At 65.0% G+C, this 18,481-nt stretch overlaps 2 protein-coding genes across 2 annotated transcripts; one reads left to right on the top strand and one right to left on the bottom strand.

Annotated features, from left to right (window-relative positions):
- Nucleotides 1–2,893: 2,893 nt before the first annotated feature.
- Nucleotides 2,894–3,944, bottom strand: SEBOX (SEBOX homeobox). Its single transcript, XM_050929086.1, has 3 exons — nucleotides 3,830–3,944; nucleotides 3,483–3,670; nucleotides 2,894–3,364 (listed from the first exon to the last, which is right to left on the bottom strand). The coding sequence occupies exons 1-3, from the start codon at nucleotides 3,942–3,944 to the stop codon at nucleotides 2,906–2,908; spliced, it is 762 nt and encodes a 253-aa protein (XP_050785043.1). The 3' UTR covers nucleotides 2,894–2,905.
- Nucleotides 3,945–4,832: 888 nt separating this feature from the next.
- Nucleotides 4,833–18,369, top strand: KIF12 (kinesin family member 12). Its single transcript, XM_050929699.1, has 17 exons — nucleotides 4,833–4,925; nucleotides 7,099–7,164; nucleotides 7,440–7,561; nucleotides 9,948–10,023; nucleotides 11,773–11,907; nucleotides 12,066–12,201; nucleotides 12,670–12,798; nucleotides 13,142–13,252; nucleotides 13,383–13,501; nucleotides 13,758–13,862; nucleotides 14,246–14,381; nucleotides 14,583–14,712; nucleotides 15,573–15,650; nucleotides 16,769–16,901; nucleotides 17,392–17,540; nucleotides 17,743–17,888; nucleotides 18,251–18,369. Exons 1-17 carry the CDS (start codon nucleotides 4,833–4,835, stop codon nucleotides 18,367–18,369), a joined length of 1,983 nt encoding a protein of 660 aa, XP_050785656.1.
- The last annotated feature ends 112 nt before the right edge of the window (nucleotides 18,370–18,481 follow it).

Genomic DNA, 18,481 nt, shown 5'->3' with positions numbered 1-18,481 from the left:
GTAATTCACCACTTGCTATGATCCACAATGGCCCTTGCCCAGCCCTGTCCAGACACCGAGAAGAGGTGAGCTGAGCCTAACCTGCCCTGTCCTGGTCACCACCTTGGCAGAGAACATAACAGCAAACCTACCCCTAGCCCTGACCTGTCCCAGCCTGAGGAAAATGGGCCACCTTATACCCAGCATGCTTTGTTAGCGGCTTACAGGTCCCGTGTTCACTGGACTGCAAGTCCCAGAATCCCTTGGTGTTTGGCAAAGAACCAGTCAGGGGAGCAAGCTGAACCCTGACCCCTCCAACCCCAGCTCCTCCTGCCACAGCCACTGTTGCATGTGGGGACTAGGCTTCTACTGCAGGTGAATCTTTGGGGGTTTACTGCCCTGCCTCTAAAAATCACCTCAAATTGTAGGAGCGGCTCTGCAGGCAGTTCCCCTACCTCACACGGTGACTTCTGAGCCCCACGTTTGAAAGTCACCATGATGGCACAGTAGCCTCAGTGGCATGACTTTGTGGGAAGGAATGCAGGTGCTAGGTGAGTCCATTTCTGGGAGCTGGTTTTGGTTGCAGAGGATGTGATGGGCTTTGGGAGATTTGAAGTTACAGATTAAGCTTTTGGAAGGTGACTTGCCAGGCAGCTGGGATGTGAAACCCACATGAGATCCCAACTCAGTGTAAACACAGTGCCAGAGATGCTGAGCATAGACAAGAATACCTGGAAATCTCTTCCTCGTTCTTGTAGGGCACAGGGTCATTCCCCTCAACTTCAACAGTGCAGGACCTAGCCCTCCACTGCCAAGCTGTGAGTCCAGGGTTCTGTGTCCCCCCAGCACCACAAACACCTTGAGCCCAGTAAGAAATACGGCCCCCTGCTTTGCACCAGAAACCAGTGATGCCACCCACTGCTGCAGGAGAGACACAACTACTGTTGTCTGATGGAGCGGCTTGCAATATTGGATGTTCCGCATAAGGGCCTCAGCTCCTGGAATCCATTCGGCTTCCATTTAAAACAAAGCTAAGTGGAGTGTCTAGTCCTCGTGGGCACAAAGCTTGAAAATGTGACCCAAGTGCTCCCCGAAGACTCAGAAACCCAACAGCAAAGACACCCCTCCCACCCTCCATTATTTTGATAATTGTCAGGATTTCTAAGCCAAACGTGTGACTTTGGGGGCCTGATTCATGGCCTTCAAATACCTGTCTTGGGGGCTTAGCAATTCACCTGGCACATGGGCCCAGCCCTAAAAGCCTATTGGAGGGGCTGGCTGTGCCACATTCCCCTCTGCAGTGCCTTTCTAACCATGCCCGCAGCCTCCCTCTCAGGGGATGGGTTTGGGGTAGATAATTTTCAGGCCTGGACCCAGCTGCTGAAAACTTGTCCCAGATCCCCTTCCTCTGGGCAGAATCCCAGCCGCCGAGCAGGCCAGCAGCCATGGGAGCAGAAACAGCTGCCCCTGCGCCCAGGGATCAGACACAGCAAGGCCCTGTGATCACAGGCAGCAAAGCTACAGGGGTCTGAGAGATTCTGGTGGCCCCTCCTCCCATGCTCCCCTCTGCAGTTACTGGCAGGCAAAGAGAAGGGGACTCCCAGGCACCAACCACCATGTGGGGAAGTTCTACCGCTGCCAGGGAATCCTGCCCTGCAGGCCACTCCTCCCACAGCAGGCTGGATTTACTGCTGAGTATGGGGAACCAGCACCTGCCACACTGGGGCAGGCCTGAGCCTTGACACCATCTCCCCAGAGCTGGGGGTCCTCCCCCTCTGCTGCAGGGCCCGGAGGCCCAGCTTGGCTAGGGAGGGGCTAGCAGGTGGGCCGTGTGCCAGGAGCTAACAATGTTGATTAATGTTCTGATGTCTGCTAAGCCCCTTCTAAAAACACGCTTTAATATTTCTGATACGTGCAAATCTATTTTGTAACCTGGAAATGTTACATGGCGCCGAGATTAGGTCATGTAGATAAAGTCCGTGGTGGGGCCCAGCCATAATCATTTGCAAATACAGCCTGAGATTAAGGTATTTTTTTTTTTGAAAGATTAGTTGGTATTACGGCTGATTGTGATATGCAGGACTGGGCAGCCCCGCTTTGCCAGCCCGCTACACAGACCCACATTTAGGATATTGGATAGTATTGCAAAGATCTTAAGGAGTCAGTGCAATAATACTGCCCCTCTAATGAAAATTAGAGCGCTAAGCTGGGGAGGGGGCATGGCCCCACATTTATTATTGTGATGGAATTGCTTTGCAGCACACACCCAAGAAAGCCAAGGTCCAGAGGTCACTCCACTGCACACCCTGAGAGCAGAGCCTCCCTCCAGATTAATTCAGCCAGGTATCACATAGTCCTCCATGTCCTGTGGCAGCCTAGAGTCTCCAGCGCCAAGCTGCCATTCAGGCTAGTGTTTGTTCCAGTTCATAGTGGGTAGATGGAGTGGGGGCTGGGAGCCTGGCGGAGGGGAGCTGACACGGCTAAGGGCTGTTTAGAATCATAAATTATCAGGCTTGGAAGGGACCTCAGGAGGTATCAGTCCAACCCCCTGCTCAAAGCAGGACCAGCCCCAACTAAATCATCCCAGCCAGGGCTTTGTCAGGCCGGGCCTTAAAAACCTCTAAGGAAGGAGATTCCACCACCTCCCTAGGGACTCCATTCCAGTGCTTCACCACCCTCCTAGTGAAATATTGTTTCCTAATACCCAGCCTAGACCTCCCCCAGGTTGGCAGCCTGGCCTCGCTAGCTGGGTTTGGCCCCATGTCCACAGGCAGCAGTTTCCAGCTGGCATTGGAGGTCCAAGTGTCTTGCCCAGCACAGAGCCCAGCAGTGCCTGGTGGCAGCTGCTCCAGAGGAGCTCTAAGCGCCAGGCCTGACGGCTGCCCCCCAACAACCCCTGCAGTACCTGCCTCAGCCGAGGCCAGGCCTAGGGCTCGCCCAGGTTGGTGACGATGGCGGCGTTATAGATGAGGTCAGAAATGTACCCGAGGGAGGTCTGTGCAGGGAACACATCCCAATAGGAGAGCCCCTCACCGGCCATCGGGTCTGCTCCCTGCGCCCCCGCCTGGCCATGGGCAGCCACAGGCCAGTGGGCTCCTGCCTGGCTGCAGGGGGGCTGGCTGCTGTCTTCCCACAGGAGCTGCCCCTGGAAGGCAGAGATGAGGCCAGGTAGCGCTCGGCCCAGGAACTGCTGGGGGCAGCTGTCGGGCAGGCGGAGCTCAGGCACCTCTTGGCTTCTGGCCCCTTGTCCCTGGGGCAGGAGGGAGCTGCCCTGGGGCGGTGGGGGGCGGAAGGGGGGCGGTTTACTGGCCAGATCCCGCCGGCAGCTCGGCTGCTCCAGTTTCCCGCTCTTGATCCTCCGGGCGCGGCGGTTCTGGAACCAGACCTGGGGAGAGAAGGGCCGTGAGGGACTCCCCTGCCCCGGGCCGCAGAGCCGCTGGTGCCCCGACGTCCCGGCCCGCGGGATATGACGGGGCGCCGGAGACTCCCCCGCCCCGGCTCACCTGGATCTTGGCCTCCGGCAGGTGGGTAATCTCGGCCAGGCGCTCGCGGGTGCCGATGTCGGGGTAGGGCAGCGCGGCGAACACCCGCTCCAGCTCGCACAGCTGCCCCCGGCTGAACGTGGTTCGCTTCCTCTTCCTGGGCCCCGCCGGGCAGCCCCCCGCGCCCCGCTCCGGCTTCGGGCAGCTCCCTGCGGGCGGGGGAGACGGGCAGAGCTCAGCCCCCGGGAGCGGCCCCAGCCCCGGGAGCCTCCCCCAGCCCCAGCCCCAGCCCCGCTCCCGGCCCCCGCCTCCGGGAGCCTCGCCCAGCCCTGGCCTTGGCCCAGCCGCTCTCTGCCCTGGGCACCGACCTGCTCGGGGCTCGGGCCGGGCCAGGGGGGTGCCCCGGGCGGGCGGCGGGCAGCGGCCGGAGTCTCCGCCGGGGAAGAAGAGGCGCGAGCCGGGTGCGGGGCCAGCCCCGCTCATTCTCCTGCCGGGGTCCCTGCGACCCGCCCCGTCCGGTCCCGCGGCTCAGCGCTGCTGCCCGGCGGCTCCCGGGGCCTTTTATCCCCCGCTCCGCTCCCCCTCCCCGGCCAGCAGCTCCCAGGTGTCTAGGACCGCCCAGGCGGGTGCGAGCCGGCTTTGATCCCGCCGCGGGCTGCCCGCCCGCCCCTCAGCCGCGCCCGTCGGGGATCTCAGCGCTGCCCAGCGCCCCATTCCCAGCTCCCCTAGCCCAGCCCAGCCCCCCAACTCCAGCCCTGCTACCCCAGCCCAGCGCCCCATTCCCAGTCAGCCCAGCCGCGCCTGTCGTGGATCCCAGTGCCCCATTTCCATCCCTGCTACCCCAGCCCAATGCCCCAGCCCAGACACTCCCGTCGGGGGATCCCAGTCAGCCTGGGCCAGCCCAGCCCCATCCCTGCCCAGCCCAGCCCCGCCCCATCCCTGTTACCTCAGCCCAGTGCCCCAGCCCCAGCCCTGCCCAACCCCATCCCTGCTAACCCAGCCCAGCGCCCCATTCCCATCAGGCCAGGCCCCCCCAGCCACGCCCGTCAGGGTCCCAGCACTGCCCAGCGCCCCATTCCCATCCCTGCTAACCCCAGCCCAGCGCCCCATTCCCAGTCAGTCCAGCCCATCCCAGCACCCCAGCCACGCCCGTCGGGGGATCCCAGTCAGCCTGGGCCATCCCAGCCCCATCCTTGCTACCCCAGACCTGTGCCCCATTCCCATCAGCCCAGCCCAGCCTCTCTCCACCCCCAGGGACCGGGCTGTTTTGGGCTCCCTCGGCTGGGGCTGCTTTAGCCAGGTCCTGGTGCCCTGGGCTGCGCCCTTCCCCCAGTGGGGTGACTGGCTAGGCCCTGCCCCTGCTCTGTGGGGATGACAAGGGGTGGCCCAGGAGCTGTCCCAGTTACTGAGAAAGGGAGGGCCCGGGCCCTGAGCAGCAGTGCCTCCCTTCCCCCGAGCCCAGGGGTAACTAACCGGGGCTTCGCCTTCTCCGTTGAGACCTGGGGCAGCTGCAGGTTCCAGGTTTGGAGTGAAAAAGACTAAGCCGTGACCCAGCCGGGAGGGAGGAGTCTCACAGCAATATGTAGCCCCAGGCAGAGCAGGTTTGGTTGTGGGGCCACATGCTGAATGCTGAGAACCAGCCCAAATCCTGATTGTGAGCCTCCCTTTGCTCTGGGACATCCCTTTGGGTTGGTTCCTCACCGGTTTCTTGCTGGAACTCACCAGGTCCCATCTAATTCCTTGCTGGGTGCTGGCAGGGCTGGCCCCAGGTCCCCGCACAGGATATTCCTGTCACCTTTCCCTATGGGCCCACCCGTCAGCCATGCTCCAGGCCAGCCCCCTCTGCACTTACATTCCAGGCTTCCCTGTGGGAAACCCTGCCCAGGCTGGCGGCACACAAGGCAGGGTGCCCTGGGGAAAGTGGCTGCCAACGTCCCAGCCTGGCAAATGGCCAGCAGTGCCAGCACATCCGCTATTAATGCCTGGGGGCTGAGCGGCTGTGTGCAGATGCCCACGGGCGCCTCCATGGCGTGATGGTGTGAGCAGTGGGTTGTCTGTCCTGAACGCTCTCGGCCCATCTGCACCTGCACTGCTAAGTATCCAACTGCCTTGGCCTTACAAGGGGCCACGTGACCTGCAGCTGCTGGACTCTTTGGGAATTGATTTCCCAGGGGAATAAAAAGAGAGTCCTCCTCTTGCCAGGCTGCCAGCTGCAGGGAGCAGGCCCCTCTGTGCCATCCAGGGCTGGCACCAGAGTATGACACTGGAGGGTCCTGTGAAACACCAGAGCTCACTCCAGCCTCTGGGGGGAGGAGGGTGCGGATGGGACTCAGCCTCTAATTGTGCTGCTCTGTTTGCAGTACCGATTGGCTGGCGCTGCCCTGGTGGGAGCGCTGCCTGCACCGTAGCACAGGCACGGCCAGCTCCCCTTGTGCCTTGGGCAGTTCCTGGCACAGGGACAGAGGGGGCTGGAAGGTGGATTCAATGTCAATTAACCAAGCAGCCAGAGGAGCAGAGAGGGGGAGGGGAGAAAGGGGTCAGTGGGCCTAAGGCTCCTGATGGAAATGCAGAGGGACACCAGGCACGGGGGCAGGTGGGGGGGGGAGGCGCAGGGTTTCAGGCCTCTTCCTCTCATCTGTGTGGGGAGGGCTCCATGGGATACCGGCCTCTCTGCGGCAGATAGGACGCAGCGCTGCCAATGTGCAGGGCCCCTCATGGCAGAGAGGGTCCAGGGAGTCATGGCCCCTTCCTGGCTGACACGTGGTGCTGCTGCTGCACGCCTGGCAGCTGCCCTGTGCCAGGCCCCAGATTGCATTTCCTCCAGCCCTGGTCGCCCGCTCAGCGAGGTTCCCGCAGTCACTGGCCTCTCCCTGCTGAGCGGGGCCCAGAGCTGGCTGGGGTCATTCCACCCTTCTCACTGGGTGCCTCTGAAAGGGACTGGCTTTGGCCAGCTTCCAGCGGCAGGTGGACCCAGAGTCTGGCCCCCTTCTCCCTCTGGCCTCTCCTCAGGGAGCCTCCCCTGCAGCTGGTCACTTTCCAAGAGCCTGGGGGAGGGGCTAGCTCCCAAAGCTGGAGCAGGTGAATATTTAACCAGAGAGCTGGCACTTGCAGCTCTAGGCTGGTTGGGGGTGGTTCTGGCTGGAGAAGGGGGCAGCCGAAGAGCTGCAGATCTCACCCTGCAGAGGAGAGCTGTGAGATGGAGCCGGAGCCCAAGGTGGGCGCAGGAGCCAAGCCACTACATCTAGCTGCACAGTAAGCCAGAGTCTCACAGGAGCTAGTGGGGCGGCCACCCCATCTCTCTGGGGCCACCCAGGGATTAAGGGTGGTCAGGGTACCCAGTCCTGGCAGGGGGAAAGGACCACAGGTCCCTTCAGCCTAGGGGGGCCCTGGAGTCTCCTGTTCCTTCACACCAGGTGCAAGGGTGCCGTTCCCTCTGGCGGTGGAAGGGTTAACTACATAGCTGAGCAGCTGGGTCTGGCACATCAGACCTCAGCTTGGGAAGTGCCAGTGCTGCAGCTGGTGAGGGGCTGTGGGGCGCTGGAGCCCAAAGCCTTAGCAGCTGCATGGCCCAGACAGACAGCCCCTGGCTCCCCGGTCTGTCAGAGTCCCTGCTCCCCACACTGGTTGTTTTCCCCAGGAGCCCAGCAGGCGAACAGGAGGATCCTGTGGACAGGAAGGAAACACGTCTCCGGGTGGTGGTCAGGTGAGGGGGAAGGGAGGGGGACGGGCGGCTGATGAGTGCATGAGCTGAGGCCGCTTTAGGAACAGGCACCTGGGACCAGGAAGGTGCCTGCATGGTGAACGATGCCTTTCCCTTTGGCTAGGGTTCGGCCCCTGACCTGCCTGGAGCGCCGCAGAGGGGACCAGCCTGTGGTGCACTGCCTTGGGGACAACACCGTCTACGTGAGTGCCCCACGCTGGACAGGCCAAAGCTGGGCGCTGGCCTGATCCTGAGCCAGCTCTCTTCTCCTCATGCAGGTGAATGCGCCCGGGCAGGAGGCGGCCTTCAGGTTAAGTGCAGTGTTCGATGCAGGCACGTCCCAGGAAGGGGTGTTTGAAGGCAGCGGGATGAAGCGACTCATAGAGCTGGCAGCGAATGGGTGAGGCTGAGGCAACCCTAAGTGGAGAGCGTGCTCTCCCCCTCCCCCGACTCCCATCCATAACCCCCACACAGCCATGAATGTGCTCCCCCTGCCCCCACCCACCATAGCCCCCAGCCAGCCATGCACACGCTGCCCCTCCACCTGCCCCCCATAGCCCCCAGCCAGCCATGCACACGCTCCCCCTCCACCTGCCCCCACCCACCATAGCCCCCAGCCAGCCATGCACACGCTGCCCCTCCACCTGCCCCCCATAGCCCCCAGCCAGCCATGCACACGCTGCCCCTCCACCTGCCCCCACCCACCATAGCCCCCAGCCAGCCATGCACACGCTGCCCCTCCACCTGCCCCCACCCACCATAGCCCCCAGCCAGCCATGCACACGCTGCCCCTCCACCTGCCCCCCATAGCCCCCAGCCAGCCATGCACACGCTGCCCCTCCACCTGCCCCCCATAGCCCCCAGCCAGCCATGCACACGCTCCCCCTCCACCTGCCCCCACCCACCATAGCCCCCAGCCAGCCATGCACACGCTCCCCCTCCACCTGCCCCCCCATAGCCTCCAGCCAGCCATGCACACGCTGCCCCTCCACCTGCCCCCCATAGCCTCCAGCCAGCCATGCACACGCTGCCCCTCCACCTGCCCCCCATAGCCCCCAGCCAGCCATGCACACGCTGCCCCTCCACCTGCCCCCCATAGCCTCCAGCCAGCCATGCACACGCTCCCCCTCCACCTGCCCCCACCCACCATAGCCCCCAGCCAACCATGCACACGCTGCCCCTCCACCTGCCCCCCATAGTCCCCAGCCAGCCATGCACACGCTGCCCCTCCACCTGTCCCCCATAGCCTCCAGCCAGCCATGCACACGCTCCCCCTCCACCTGCCCCCCATAGCCCCCAGCCAGCCATGCACACGCTGCCCCTCCACCTGCCCCCCATAGCCTCCAGCCAGCCATGCACACGCTGCCCCTCCACCTGCCCCCACCTACCATAGCCCCCAACCAGCCATGCACACGCTGCCCCTCCACCTGCCCCACCCACCATAGCCCCCAGCCAGCCATGCACACGCTGCCCCTCCACCTGCCCCCACGCACCATAGCCCCCAGCCAGCCATGCACACGCTGCCCCTCCACCTGCCCCCCATAGCACCCAGCCAGCCATGCACACGCTGCCCCTCCACCTGCCCCCCATAGCCCCCAGCCAGCCATGCACACGCTCCCCCTCCACCTGCCCCCACCCACCATAGCCCCCAGCCAGCCATGCACACGCTCCCACTCCACCTGCCCCCCATAGCCTCCAGCCAGCCATGCACACGCTGCCCCTCCACCTGCCCCCCATAGCCCCCAGCCAGCCATGCACACGCTGCCCCTCCACCTGCCCCCCATAGCCCCCAGCCAGCCATGCACACGCTCCCCCTCCACCTGCCCCCACCCACCATAGCCCCCAGCCAGCCATGCACACGCTGCCCCTCCACCTGCCCCCCATAGCCCCCAGCCAGCCATGCACACGCTGCCCCTCCACCTGTCCCCCATAGCCCCCAGCCAGCCATGCACACGCTGCCCCTCCACCTGCCCCCCATAGCCCCCAGCCAGCCATGCACACGCTCCCCCTCCACCTGCCCCCACCCACCATAGCCCCCAGCCAGCCATGCACACGCTCCCACTCCACCTGCCCCCCATAGCCTCCAGCCAGCCATGCACACGCTGCCCCTCCACCTGCCCCCCATAGCCCCCAGCCAGCCATGCACACGCTGCCCCTCCACCTGCCCCCCATAGCCCCCAGCCAGCCATGCACACGCTGCCCCTCCACCTGCCCCCACCCACCATAGCCCCCAGCCAGCCATGCACACGCTGCCCCTCCACCTGCCCCCCATAGCCCCCAGCCAGCCATGCACACGCTGCCCCTCCACCTGCCCCCCTTAGCCTCCAGCCAGCTCTCCATCTGCCCCTCATAGCCTCCAGCCAACCATGCACATGCTCCTCCTCCACCTGCCCCCCATAGCCTCCAGCCAGCCATGCACATGCTCCCCCTCCCTGCTCACCCTCACTGTGGCCTCCTTCCCAGCAACCATCTGCAGTTTTCTACCTACACACCCTGTACAGACTCACCCCCAGGCACAAGCATCCAGCCTCACCCACTCCCATTTGTGGCCTCACTCCCCAGTAACTGCCAGCACCATCCTCCTCACACCAGCGCGTGCCCCCAGCCATGCGCACCTTCACCTCCACGTGCTCTCAGGCACCATCTTGTGCCAGTGCAGAACCGCTGGGTCACAGCCCCACCCCGCCAGTGTGTGTCTGCATTACCTGGCTCTGCCACGAGAGGGCGCCCTGCACCCTCGAAGGAAGGGTGCAGGTGCTCAGCGGCTCTTCCGCCCCCTCCCCCAGGTTCTCCTGCACTGCCTTTGCCTTTGGACAAACAGGCTCTGGAAAGACCTACACGTTAATGGGATCCTTAGCCCAGGTGAGAGCCCTCCTCGGGGGCAGACCCACAGCCGTGCTGAGCAGGTACTGCAGCCAGCGCCTCCTGGATCACGGGCCCCGGCCCCTCCCAGCAGGGGGCGCTGTGGGGCGTGGGGCAGGGCACGGGCTGTGGGGGGAAGCTCCCAGTTACCCCAGCCCTGGCCCCTCCCAGCAGGGGGCGCTGTGGGGAGTGGGGCAGGGTGCTGGCTGTGGGGGGAAGCTCCCAGTTACCCCAACCCTGGCCCCTCCCAGCAGGGGGCGCTGTGGGGAGTGGGCTGGCTGTACGGGGAAGCTCCCAGATACCCCAGCCACTCCCAGCAGGGGGTGCTCTGGGGCATGGGGCAGGGTGCTGGCTGTGGGGGCAAGCTCCCAGTTACCCCAGCCCTGGCCCCTCCCAGCAGGGGGTGCTGTGGGGAGTGGGGCAGGGTGCTGGCTGTGGGGGGAAGCTCCCAGTTACCCCAACCCTGGCCCCTCCCAGCAGGGGGCGCTGTGGGGAGTGGGCTGGCTGTACAGGGAAGCTCCCAGATACCCCAGCCACTCCCAGCAGGGGGTGCTCTGGGGCATGGGGCAGGGTGCTGGCTGTGGGGGCAAGCTCCCAGATACCCCAGCCACTCCCAGCAGGGGGTGCTCTGGGGCATGGGGCAGGGTGCTGGCTGTGGGGGCAAGCTCCCAGTTACCCCAGCCCCTCCCAGCAGGGGGCGCTGTGGGGCATGGAGCAGGGCACCGGCTGTGGGGGCAAGCTCCCAGTTACCCCAGCCCCTCCCAGCAGGGGGCGCTATGGGGCATGAGGCGGGGCGCGGGCTGTGGGGGCAAGCTCCCAGTTACACCAGTCCTGGCCCCTCCCAGCAGGGGGTGCTGTGGGGAGTGGGGCAGGGTGCTGGCTGTGGGGGGGGAAGCTCCCAGTTACTCCAGCCCTGGCCCCTCCCAGCAGGGGGTGCTGTGGGGAGTGGGGCAGGGCACTGGCTGTGGGGGGAAGCTTCCAGTTACTCCAGCCCTGGCCCCTCCCAGCAGGGAGCACTGTGAGGAGTGGGGCAGGGCGCTGGCTGTGGGGGGAAGCTCCCAGTTACCCCAGTCCTGGCCCCTCCCAGCAGGGAGCACTGTGAGGAGTGGGGCAGGGCGCTGGCTGTGGGGGGAAGCTCCCAGTTACCCCAGTCCTGGCCCCTCCCAGCATGGGGTGCTGTGGGGAGTGGGGCAGGGCACTGGCTGTGGGGGGAAGCTCCCAGTTACTCCAGCCCTGGCCCCTCCCAGCAGGGGGCGCTGTGAAGACTGGGGCAGGGCGCTGGCTGTGGGGGGAAGCTCCCAGTTACTCCAGCCCCTCCCAGAAGGGGGCGCTGTGGGGCGTGGGGCAGGGCGCTGGCTGTGGGGGGAAGCTCCCAGTTACTCCAGTCCCTCCCAGCAGGGGGCACTGTGGGGCATGGGACAGGGCACTGGCTGTGGGGGGAAGCTTCCAGTTACCCCAGCCCCTCCCAGCAGGGGGCGCTGTGGGGAGTGGGGCAGGGCGCTGGCTGTGGGGGGGAAGCTCCCAGTTACCCCAGCCCCTCCCAGCAGGGGGCGCTGTGGGGCATGGGGCAGGGCGCTGGCTGTGGGGGGAAGCTCCCAGTTACTCCAGCCCCAGCCTCTCCCAGCAGGGGGCGCTGTGGGGAGCAGGGGAGGGTGCTGGCTCAGGGGTGGGTCTCAGTTTCCTGCTGCTGGGGGTGGAAGCTCAGGGCACCCTGCCATTGGCTTTCCAAGACTTCTCCCCTCTCTGCAGAGCAAGGGCCAGCCAGCGACTCCCTACCTCGGGGGGCTGATGCAAAGGGCCTTTGTGTGTCTCCTGGAGCAGACGCAGCCCTACAGACCCGGCCTCATCCTCAGCGCCTCATATGTGGAGATATACAATGAGCAGGTAGGGCCACCCCGCCTGGACAAAGAGCTCATGTGCAGGGCTGGCTGATGAGCACCAGACAGACCTGTCCCTGCCCCCCATTACCTCTCTGCTCACCCGTGTCCTCCTGGCTTTCTGGGCTCCATTCCCACCTGCTCCGCTGCCTCTCCTCTGTCCAGGTGAGAGACCTGCTGAGCCCAGGGCCACCCAGGCCCCTGCCCGTGCGATGGAGTAAAACCAGGGGCTTCTACATTGAGAACCTGCTCATGGTGGAGTTTGGGAGCCTGGAGGCCATCATGGACCTGCTGCAGGAAGGTACCGCACAGGGTGTCTCCAGCCTTGCAGGGCGCTGGGGAGGGGCACAGGCAGGACCCCCCACAGGGCTCTGCAGCCCATGGGCAAGGAGCCCAGTGCAGAAGGGGCCCCCTGGTGGCCAGGTGGGGAGCGAATTCCCTTTTGCTGCGCCTAGCGGTGGGGAGCTGCTCCTCCCACGAGCAGACCCTGGCACGGTCCCGCCTTGCCTGGTGATGGAGCTTTCTGCCTGCACCAGGGCATCACCCTAGCCTAGGTCGTCAGCTGTTTTCCAAGGCAGGACTGGCAGCCTGGGGGCACTGAGGGAAGAGGCTCCATCCCCGTTCCTGGAGCTGCAGAGTGGCCCCCCCGTAACGAGCCCAGGACCTGGGAGTGCAGGTTCTGCAGGAGGGTGAGGCCCAGCGCCAGGGGGGTCAGGGGCTGTTTAACCTTTCCGCCCGGCTCTGAACTGCCTGCGCCTCCCGCTCCCAGGCACCCGAAGGCGGCAGAGCGCCGCGCATGCACTGAATGGGCACTCGAGCCGCAGCCATGCCCTGCTGACCATCCGCATCCACCGCAAGGCAGTGAGTCACTCGCGTCCCAGCATGCGGGGCCTCGGGGGCCATGGCATAGCCCACCCTGCTCCCAGGGAGCCAGCTGCATTGGCAGCTTGGGGGAGGCTCCTAGGGGCACACGGGGAGGCAAATGGGCACTGGCCTGAAAGGCTTCGATTTGCTACTGCCCTGCCACCCTCCAGGGGCTGCTCTGGGCTGATGCCTGTCTGAGCCAGCCTGGTGCTTCTCCCTTCGCTGGGCTCGCTAGGGCCTGCACTGGAGACCCCAGGTGCGCAGGGCAGGGTGCCTGGCTGGGAGTGTCCCTAAAGGCCCATGGAGCAGGACACCTGTGAGCTACGGTCCCTCCCCTTCTCCACAGATGAGCCCAGACCCCAGCTCCCGCCGGCAAGGCATGCTCTGCTTCGTGGACCTGGCTGGCAGCGAGAGGGTGAAGGACACCGGCTCGGCTGGGGAGCGCTTAGTGGAGGCCAGCAACATCAACCGCAGTCTCCTGGCTCTGGGTAAGGCCCCTGCAGCAGGGCCAGAGAGAGGGGCCAGGCTTGCAGGCTCCCCCAGTTGGCTGCAGGCTCGGCTGTGCCTTGAGGCTTTTCTGAGCGCCAAGGCAAGTGTGACGGGCTGTCCTCCCCGCAGGGCACTGCATCTCTCTGCTGGTGGACCCCAGACAGAGGTGGAGTCACATCCCGTACAGGGACAGCAAGCTCACCCGGCTGCTGGCCGAGTCCCTGGGCAGATCCGGGATCACGCTCATGGTAGGAGCCTGGCTCCCCTCTGTACCGGGAAGGGCTGGGTGAGGGCCTGGAGCCGCAGCCCCACAGGTGCAGAGCTGGGATGGGGACCTGTCAAAGTCACACTGCAAGGCTGTGGGCGAGCTAGGACTAGAACCCAGGAGTCTGGGATTCCTGCCTGAGCCGGCTAGGCCGGAGCCATGGGAAGAGACTCACCAAAGCCCTCTCTGCTGAGGGCCCCTCCGGGAGCTGCTCCTCAGCCTTGTCCCTTGTCCAGCAGGTCGCCTGCATCTCGCCCTCCTTGCACTGCCTCCCGGAGACACTGCGCACACTGCGCTTCGCCGGCAGGGCCAAGAAGGTCACCACCAAGCCTGTGGCACAAAGGGTAAGGCCAGAGGGTTCTGAACATGTGAACGGCCACGTGGGGTCAGACCTGGAGCCCAGTGTCCTGTCTCTGACAGCAGCCAATGCCAGGTGCTTCAGAGGGAATGAATAGAGCAGGGCAATTATCGAGTGATCCTGCCCCTGGCGTCCAGTCCCAACTTCTGGCAGTTGGCAGTTCAGGGAATCCCACAGCATGGGGTTGTGTCCCTGCCCAGCCTGGCTAACAGCTGTTAATGGGCCTAGCCTCCAGGAACTCATCTTGTTCTTTTTTGAACCCAGTTATTCTCTTGGCCTTCACAACATCTGAGTTTGCTGCATCCCAGGGCAGGGCCCCTTGTGGCCAGGGCCCCCTCCCCTCTAAGCCTTGTGTCTTTGATTTCCCAGATTTCCCGGGAGAAGCTGCTGCGAAGTTTGGAGCAAGAAATCCAGGCCCTGCGGGAGGAAAACCTCTCCCTGCGCCAGCAGCTGCAGCTGCCCAGGATACTGGGTGGGAGCACAGCCACCCACACAGCCCCCACACGTGCGTGCAGCTGGGGGCGGGGCAGGGCTGGGGGTCAGAGGGATCCAGGGCCGCCCTGGGGGACAGGAGTGGGGAGCCTGCAGAGGGGCACCATGGGCTTGTGCACCAGAGAAGTATGTGACCTGCCACCCCCCAGGCCCTAGCCCAAGTGCAGATGCAGCGGCTGGGCTCCAGTTGTCACCCATCTCATCTTCCTTGCAGAGCTGCCCGAGTACCAGGAAGAGAGCCATGCCCCTGGGCAGAGAGGGGCCCCGAGGAGAGCACCCGGCTTGGCCAGGCGCAGCCTCTATGGCCTCCTGCAGGAGTTTGTGCTGGAGAACGAGCAGCTTAGGTAGCAACAGGATGTTCTCCCTCCTGGGCTGACCCCTGGGAGACTCAACTCCTGGCGGGGGGACCAGCCCCACACCTCCCTCAAGCCCTGATGTGCGGGTGAGCCCCAGGCATGGCCTGGTACCTAGCACAGTGGTCACTGGCAAAGCAATGCATCCTACACACACGGGGTGGGCAGGGCCGCGCCGTGTGTTCCGCAGCCACCTCAAGCCAGCTGCTATCCTGCGGCAGGCAGCAAGGCCCAGCTCCTCCCAGGCTGGGCTCAGGGAAGGGGCACCCCAGCCCAGCTCCCCCAGGCAACTGCTTTTCCCCTGGCCCGAGGGCAGTGAGTGGCTGGGAGCCACTGTCTTGGCACAGGGATCCAAGCCAGAGATGCCCCCACCTTGGCACAGGGGCTAACCCTCAGGCCAGGCAGCTGGGCTCTCCCCGGCACAGACTCACCAGCAGCTCCACAACACCCACCCAGGCTCTGCCTGCCTCCCCGCCTCTCGCCGCAGAGTCCCTGCCATGCCTGGCTCTCTGCGACTCCAAGAACCACCACCAACCCTTCTCCATGCCTGGAAGAGCCCCCAGCAGCTTGCAGGCTGCCCCAGCTCAGTCACCCAACCTGGGCCTGGAACCCCGAAAGATCAGCACTGCTGGCCCGGGTGAATGAGCCAGATCTTGCTCCTCCTGGTTCCTCGCACCCAGCGAGGGGTTGCCCCAGTGCACTACCCAAAGGTCGCGGTGAGTCTGGCCTGGCACGGGGCAGGCACCCTGCATAGGAGTGGGCCCTGCTAGAGTCTGGATGAATGGCTGGGGTGGGGCCCAGCATTCACAGCTCACCACACTCTCCCCTTCCTATTGTCCTGCTTGGCCAAGGAGGGAGCCGATCCTGCTGACGAGCAGCCAAGCCCTCGCCAGGGAGGGGCAACGTGCACTGGCGCAGGAGCTGGCGAGGTAAAGGGGCAGGGGGAGGGGCAATGCAGGCAGGGCCTGAGTCCCATGGGTGGGTAGGGCCCAGGCTGGAGGCCTGGCTGGGTGGGTGACAGCTGCGCCGTAGGGCGAGGAAACCCCTTATTAGCCAGGCCCTGAGCTGTGTGCGCGATGGGGAGGCATTTCCGAGTCACCTGAAGAACTGGGGGGGGGAAGTCTGGACTCTCAGTGCTGGCGGGCGTGGAGGGGGTGGAGGGGCCGGTGAGGGGCACTCGGCACATGTGGGGGCGGTGCTGGGCATGCAAGGGGATGCACGGGGCACGCTGGTGCACGGGGGGACACTTGGCGTGCGGGGGGGGATGCTCGGTGCATGCTGGGTGTGTGTGGGGGGTGCTGGGTGTGTGTGTGTGGGGCACTGGGCGTGTGGGGGGGTGCTGGGTGTGTGTGGGGGGCATTGGGCATGCAGTGTGGGGGGGCACTGGGCATGTGTGTGAGGTGCTGGGTGTGTGTGTGGGGGCACTGGGCATGCAGTGTGGGGGGTGCTGGGTGTGTGTGTGAGGGCACTGGGCATGTGTGTGGGGTGCTGGGTGTGTGTGGGGGGGCATTGGGCATGCAGTGTGAGGGGTGCTCGGTGTGGGTGGGGGGGCGCTGGGCATGTGTGTGGGGTGCTGGGTGTGTGTGTGGGGGACACTGGGCATGCAGTGTGGGGGGGTGCTGAGATGGGACACTACCTGGGGAGGGTTCCAGGTTACTATAGCGAATTCTTTCCCAGGTGTCTTGCAGAGCCCAGGCCCGTCCCTCAGGCCAGCCTTGGGTTACTCATGGGCCGCGGTCCCTGGGGCAGGCGCAGTCCCAGGCCTGGCAGAACAGCCAGGCTCGGGGAGCCCCTGAAAAGGGTGTTGCAGGAATTCCTGCTCCAGGCAGCTTCTCAGCCAACCGCAGGCCCCGCCAGCCCCTGGAGCTGCTGGCTGGGTGTCTGACCTGCCTGTCACTGGGGTGACCCCCCCAAGTCGCACCCTGCCAGGCTGTGGGGCTGCTGGCTCTTGCCTCGCTGGGCACCGTGGCTGGGATGGCCCAGCTCCTCAGGAATGTTGTGATGCCCCAGGATGGCCCCACTCCCACTCATCTCGTTTACGTTCCAGGCACCTGGAGTCCCCCCCAGCCCTCAGCAGCTGGGGCCAGGCCCGACGCTCCCCCGAAACTGCCCCCGGCTCCTGCAGCATCCAGGCCCGGCCCTGCCCCTGCCCTGCCCCCGGTGCAGCCCAGTGTGGCCACGTGAGTCTCCTCTTCCTGTCTGACTTGGCGCCTGAGGCCCTGGCCCCCACGTGTCCTGCAGGCTGGCTTGTCAGCCCGTGGCTGTGACGCCCCAGGGGAGCCGACGCCCCAGCATCTGGGCTGGTTCTGGCTCTGCCGGGGGGAACCTGGCTGAAAGCCGCTCCTGCGGAGCCCAGCTCAGCACAAAGGGCAGAGAACGGATGGGCCATGGAGCCTGGACTCCCGCCTCCCTTCCAGCGGGACACCTGCCCCAGCCTGTGCCTTGGCCCTGGCGCCCCCAGCCCTGTGTGGAGCTCAGCCCCAGCACACGCAGGCGCTCTGCCGGCTGGAGGCCTGAGCCACGGCCCCTCCCCTGCTCTCTTACTCTTGCCCCTGCCTCCTGTCCCTGGCTGCCGCTGCCCTGCCAGGGCTCCCAGGTTCTCCCCCTGCCAGGCTGGCTGGGTACAGGAAGCGGGAGCTTTCAGCCTAAGGACTCTGCTTGTCCTTCCAGCTGCTCGTGGAGCTGCTGCCATGGGAGGGGCTCACTGCCCAGAGCAGTTCCAGGTTCCAGGGGCCCAGCCAGGGCAGCCCATGGGAGGATCCGGCTCAGCCCTGGCCCCAGCAGCACCCTGTGGCTCCCTGGTTTCTCCAGGGGAAAAGGTGAGAGTCAGCAACCTGGGGCCAGGTGTGAGTCCGGCCGTGGGGCTGTGCAGGCAGGAGCACAGGCCCCCAGGACAGGACAGGGGCTCAGGGCACATCAGAAGGTGACCCAGGGACAGGGTGGGAGGCAGTGGGGTGGGGCAGCCATGGCCAGATTTGATGTGGGCCCCAGTACTCAGCACAGCCCTTGCTTGCTCTGCAGGAGCCTGAGCCGAAGGAAGAGCTCTGCTGGCTCGTGTCTGCTCCTGAGAGACACCCAGCAGCAGGGCCCCAAGCCTCCCCCCAGCCTGGAGGGGCAGGTTGTGCCATCAGCCCCTCCCTTGCCAGGCAGCAGCACAGGGCACCAAGGTAAGACATGACAAAGCAGCAGCTGCCAAGGTTTCTCTATTGGAGGGGTCAGAATTGGGGTGTCCCTGGCTCCCCATAGGGGGCCCTCAACTGTGCAGATACTGTGAGCCTGGGTCAGGAGAAGCCCTTCCCAGCATGCCTTGCACAAGAGACTAAGGGAGATGTGGGGCAGAGGCTCCCTGGAAGTCATATCTTCGTGGAGCTGAATTGGGGGGGTGGGGAGCTCCTTAGCTTTGGGGCCCATCCCAGGATCGTGACCTTTTCCCCAGCTCTGGTTCCCTGACACCCGCTTGCAGCCAGAGGGGAGGAGGGTTGAGCCCAGGGTGGGGCTGCCACTAATCACTCCTGTCCTTTGCGGCCAGCAGCAGGTGCTGACCCTGAGCTGCGGCTGGAGGAGGTGCTGGACTCACTGCAGGGGCAGCTCCAATACTACAGCCTGTGGACCCAGGGCTCCGGCTGCACACGGGATGCCCAGGATTGACTCTGAGCACATGCCCCACGCCAAGGGACAATAACTCTTTCAGTGCTGTGGTGCATGGCCAGGACCCAGGGCCCAGTCCCCTGCAGGCTCTGGGGAGGCAGGTGGGGCTGGC

The sequence above is a fragment of the Gopherus flavomarginatus genome, chromosome 19 (assembly GCF_025201925.1).
Source record: "Gopherus flavomarginatus isolate rGopFla2 chromosome 19, rGopFla2.mat.asm, whole genome shotgun sequence".
NCBI lineage: Eukaryota > Metazoa > Chordata > Testudines > Testudinidae > Gopherus > Gopherus flavomarginatus.
This window is presented reverse-complemented; position numbering and strand designations above follow the sequence as displayed.

What these genes read in the sequence shown, in the direction of transcription:
- SEBOX (XM_050929086.1), bottom strand. Translation starts at nt 3,944, where the DNA reads ATGAGCGGGGCTGGCCCCGCACCCGGCTCGCGCCTCTTCTTCCCCGGC. An exon ending in CCGGCCCGAGCCCCGAGCAG is followed by an intron (nt 3,671 to 3,829) that starts GTCGGTGCCCAG and finishes CCCCGCCCGCAG; the next exon opens with GGAGCTGCCCGAAGCCGGAG. An exon ending in TGCCGGAGGCCAAGATCCAG is followed by an intron (nt 3,365 to 3,482) that starts GTGAGCCGGGGC and finishes TTCTCTCCCCAG; the next exon opens with GTCTGGTTCCAGAACCGCCG.
- KIF12 (XM_050929699.1), top strand. Translation starts at nt 4,833, where the DNA reads ATGACAAGGGGTGGCCCAGGAGCTGTCCCAGTTACTGAGAAAGGGAGG. An exon ending in GATCCGGGATCACGCTCATG is followed by an intron (nt 13,502 to 13,757) that starts GTAGGAGCCTGG and finishes CTTGTCCAGCAG; the next exon opens with GTCGCCTGCATCTCGCCCTC. An exon ending in CTGGAGAACGAGCAGCTTAG is followed by an intron (nt 14,713 to 15,572) that starts GTAGCAACAGGA and finishes TGCTTGGCCAAG; the next exon opens with GAGGGAGCCGATCCTGCTGA.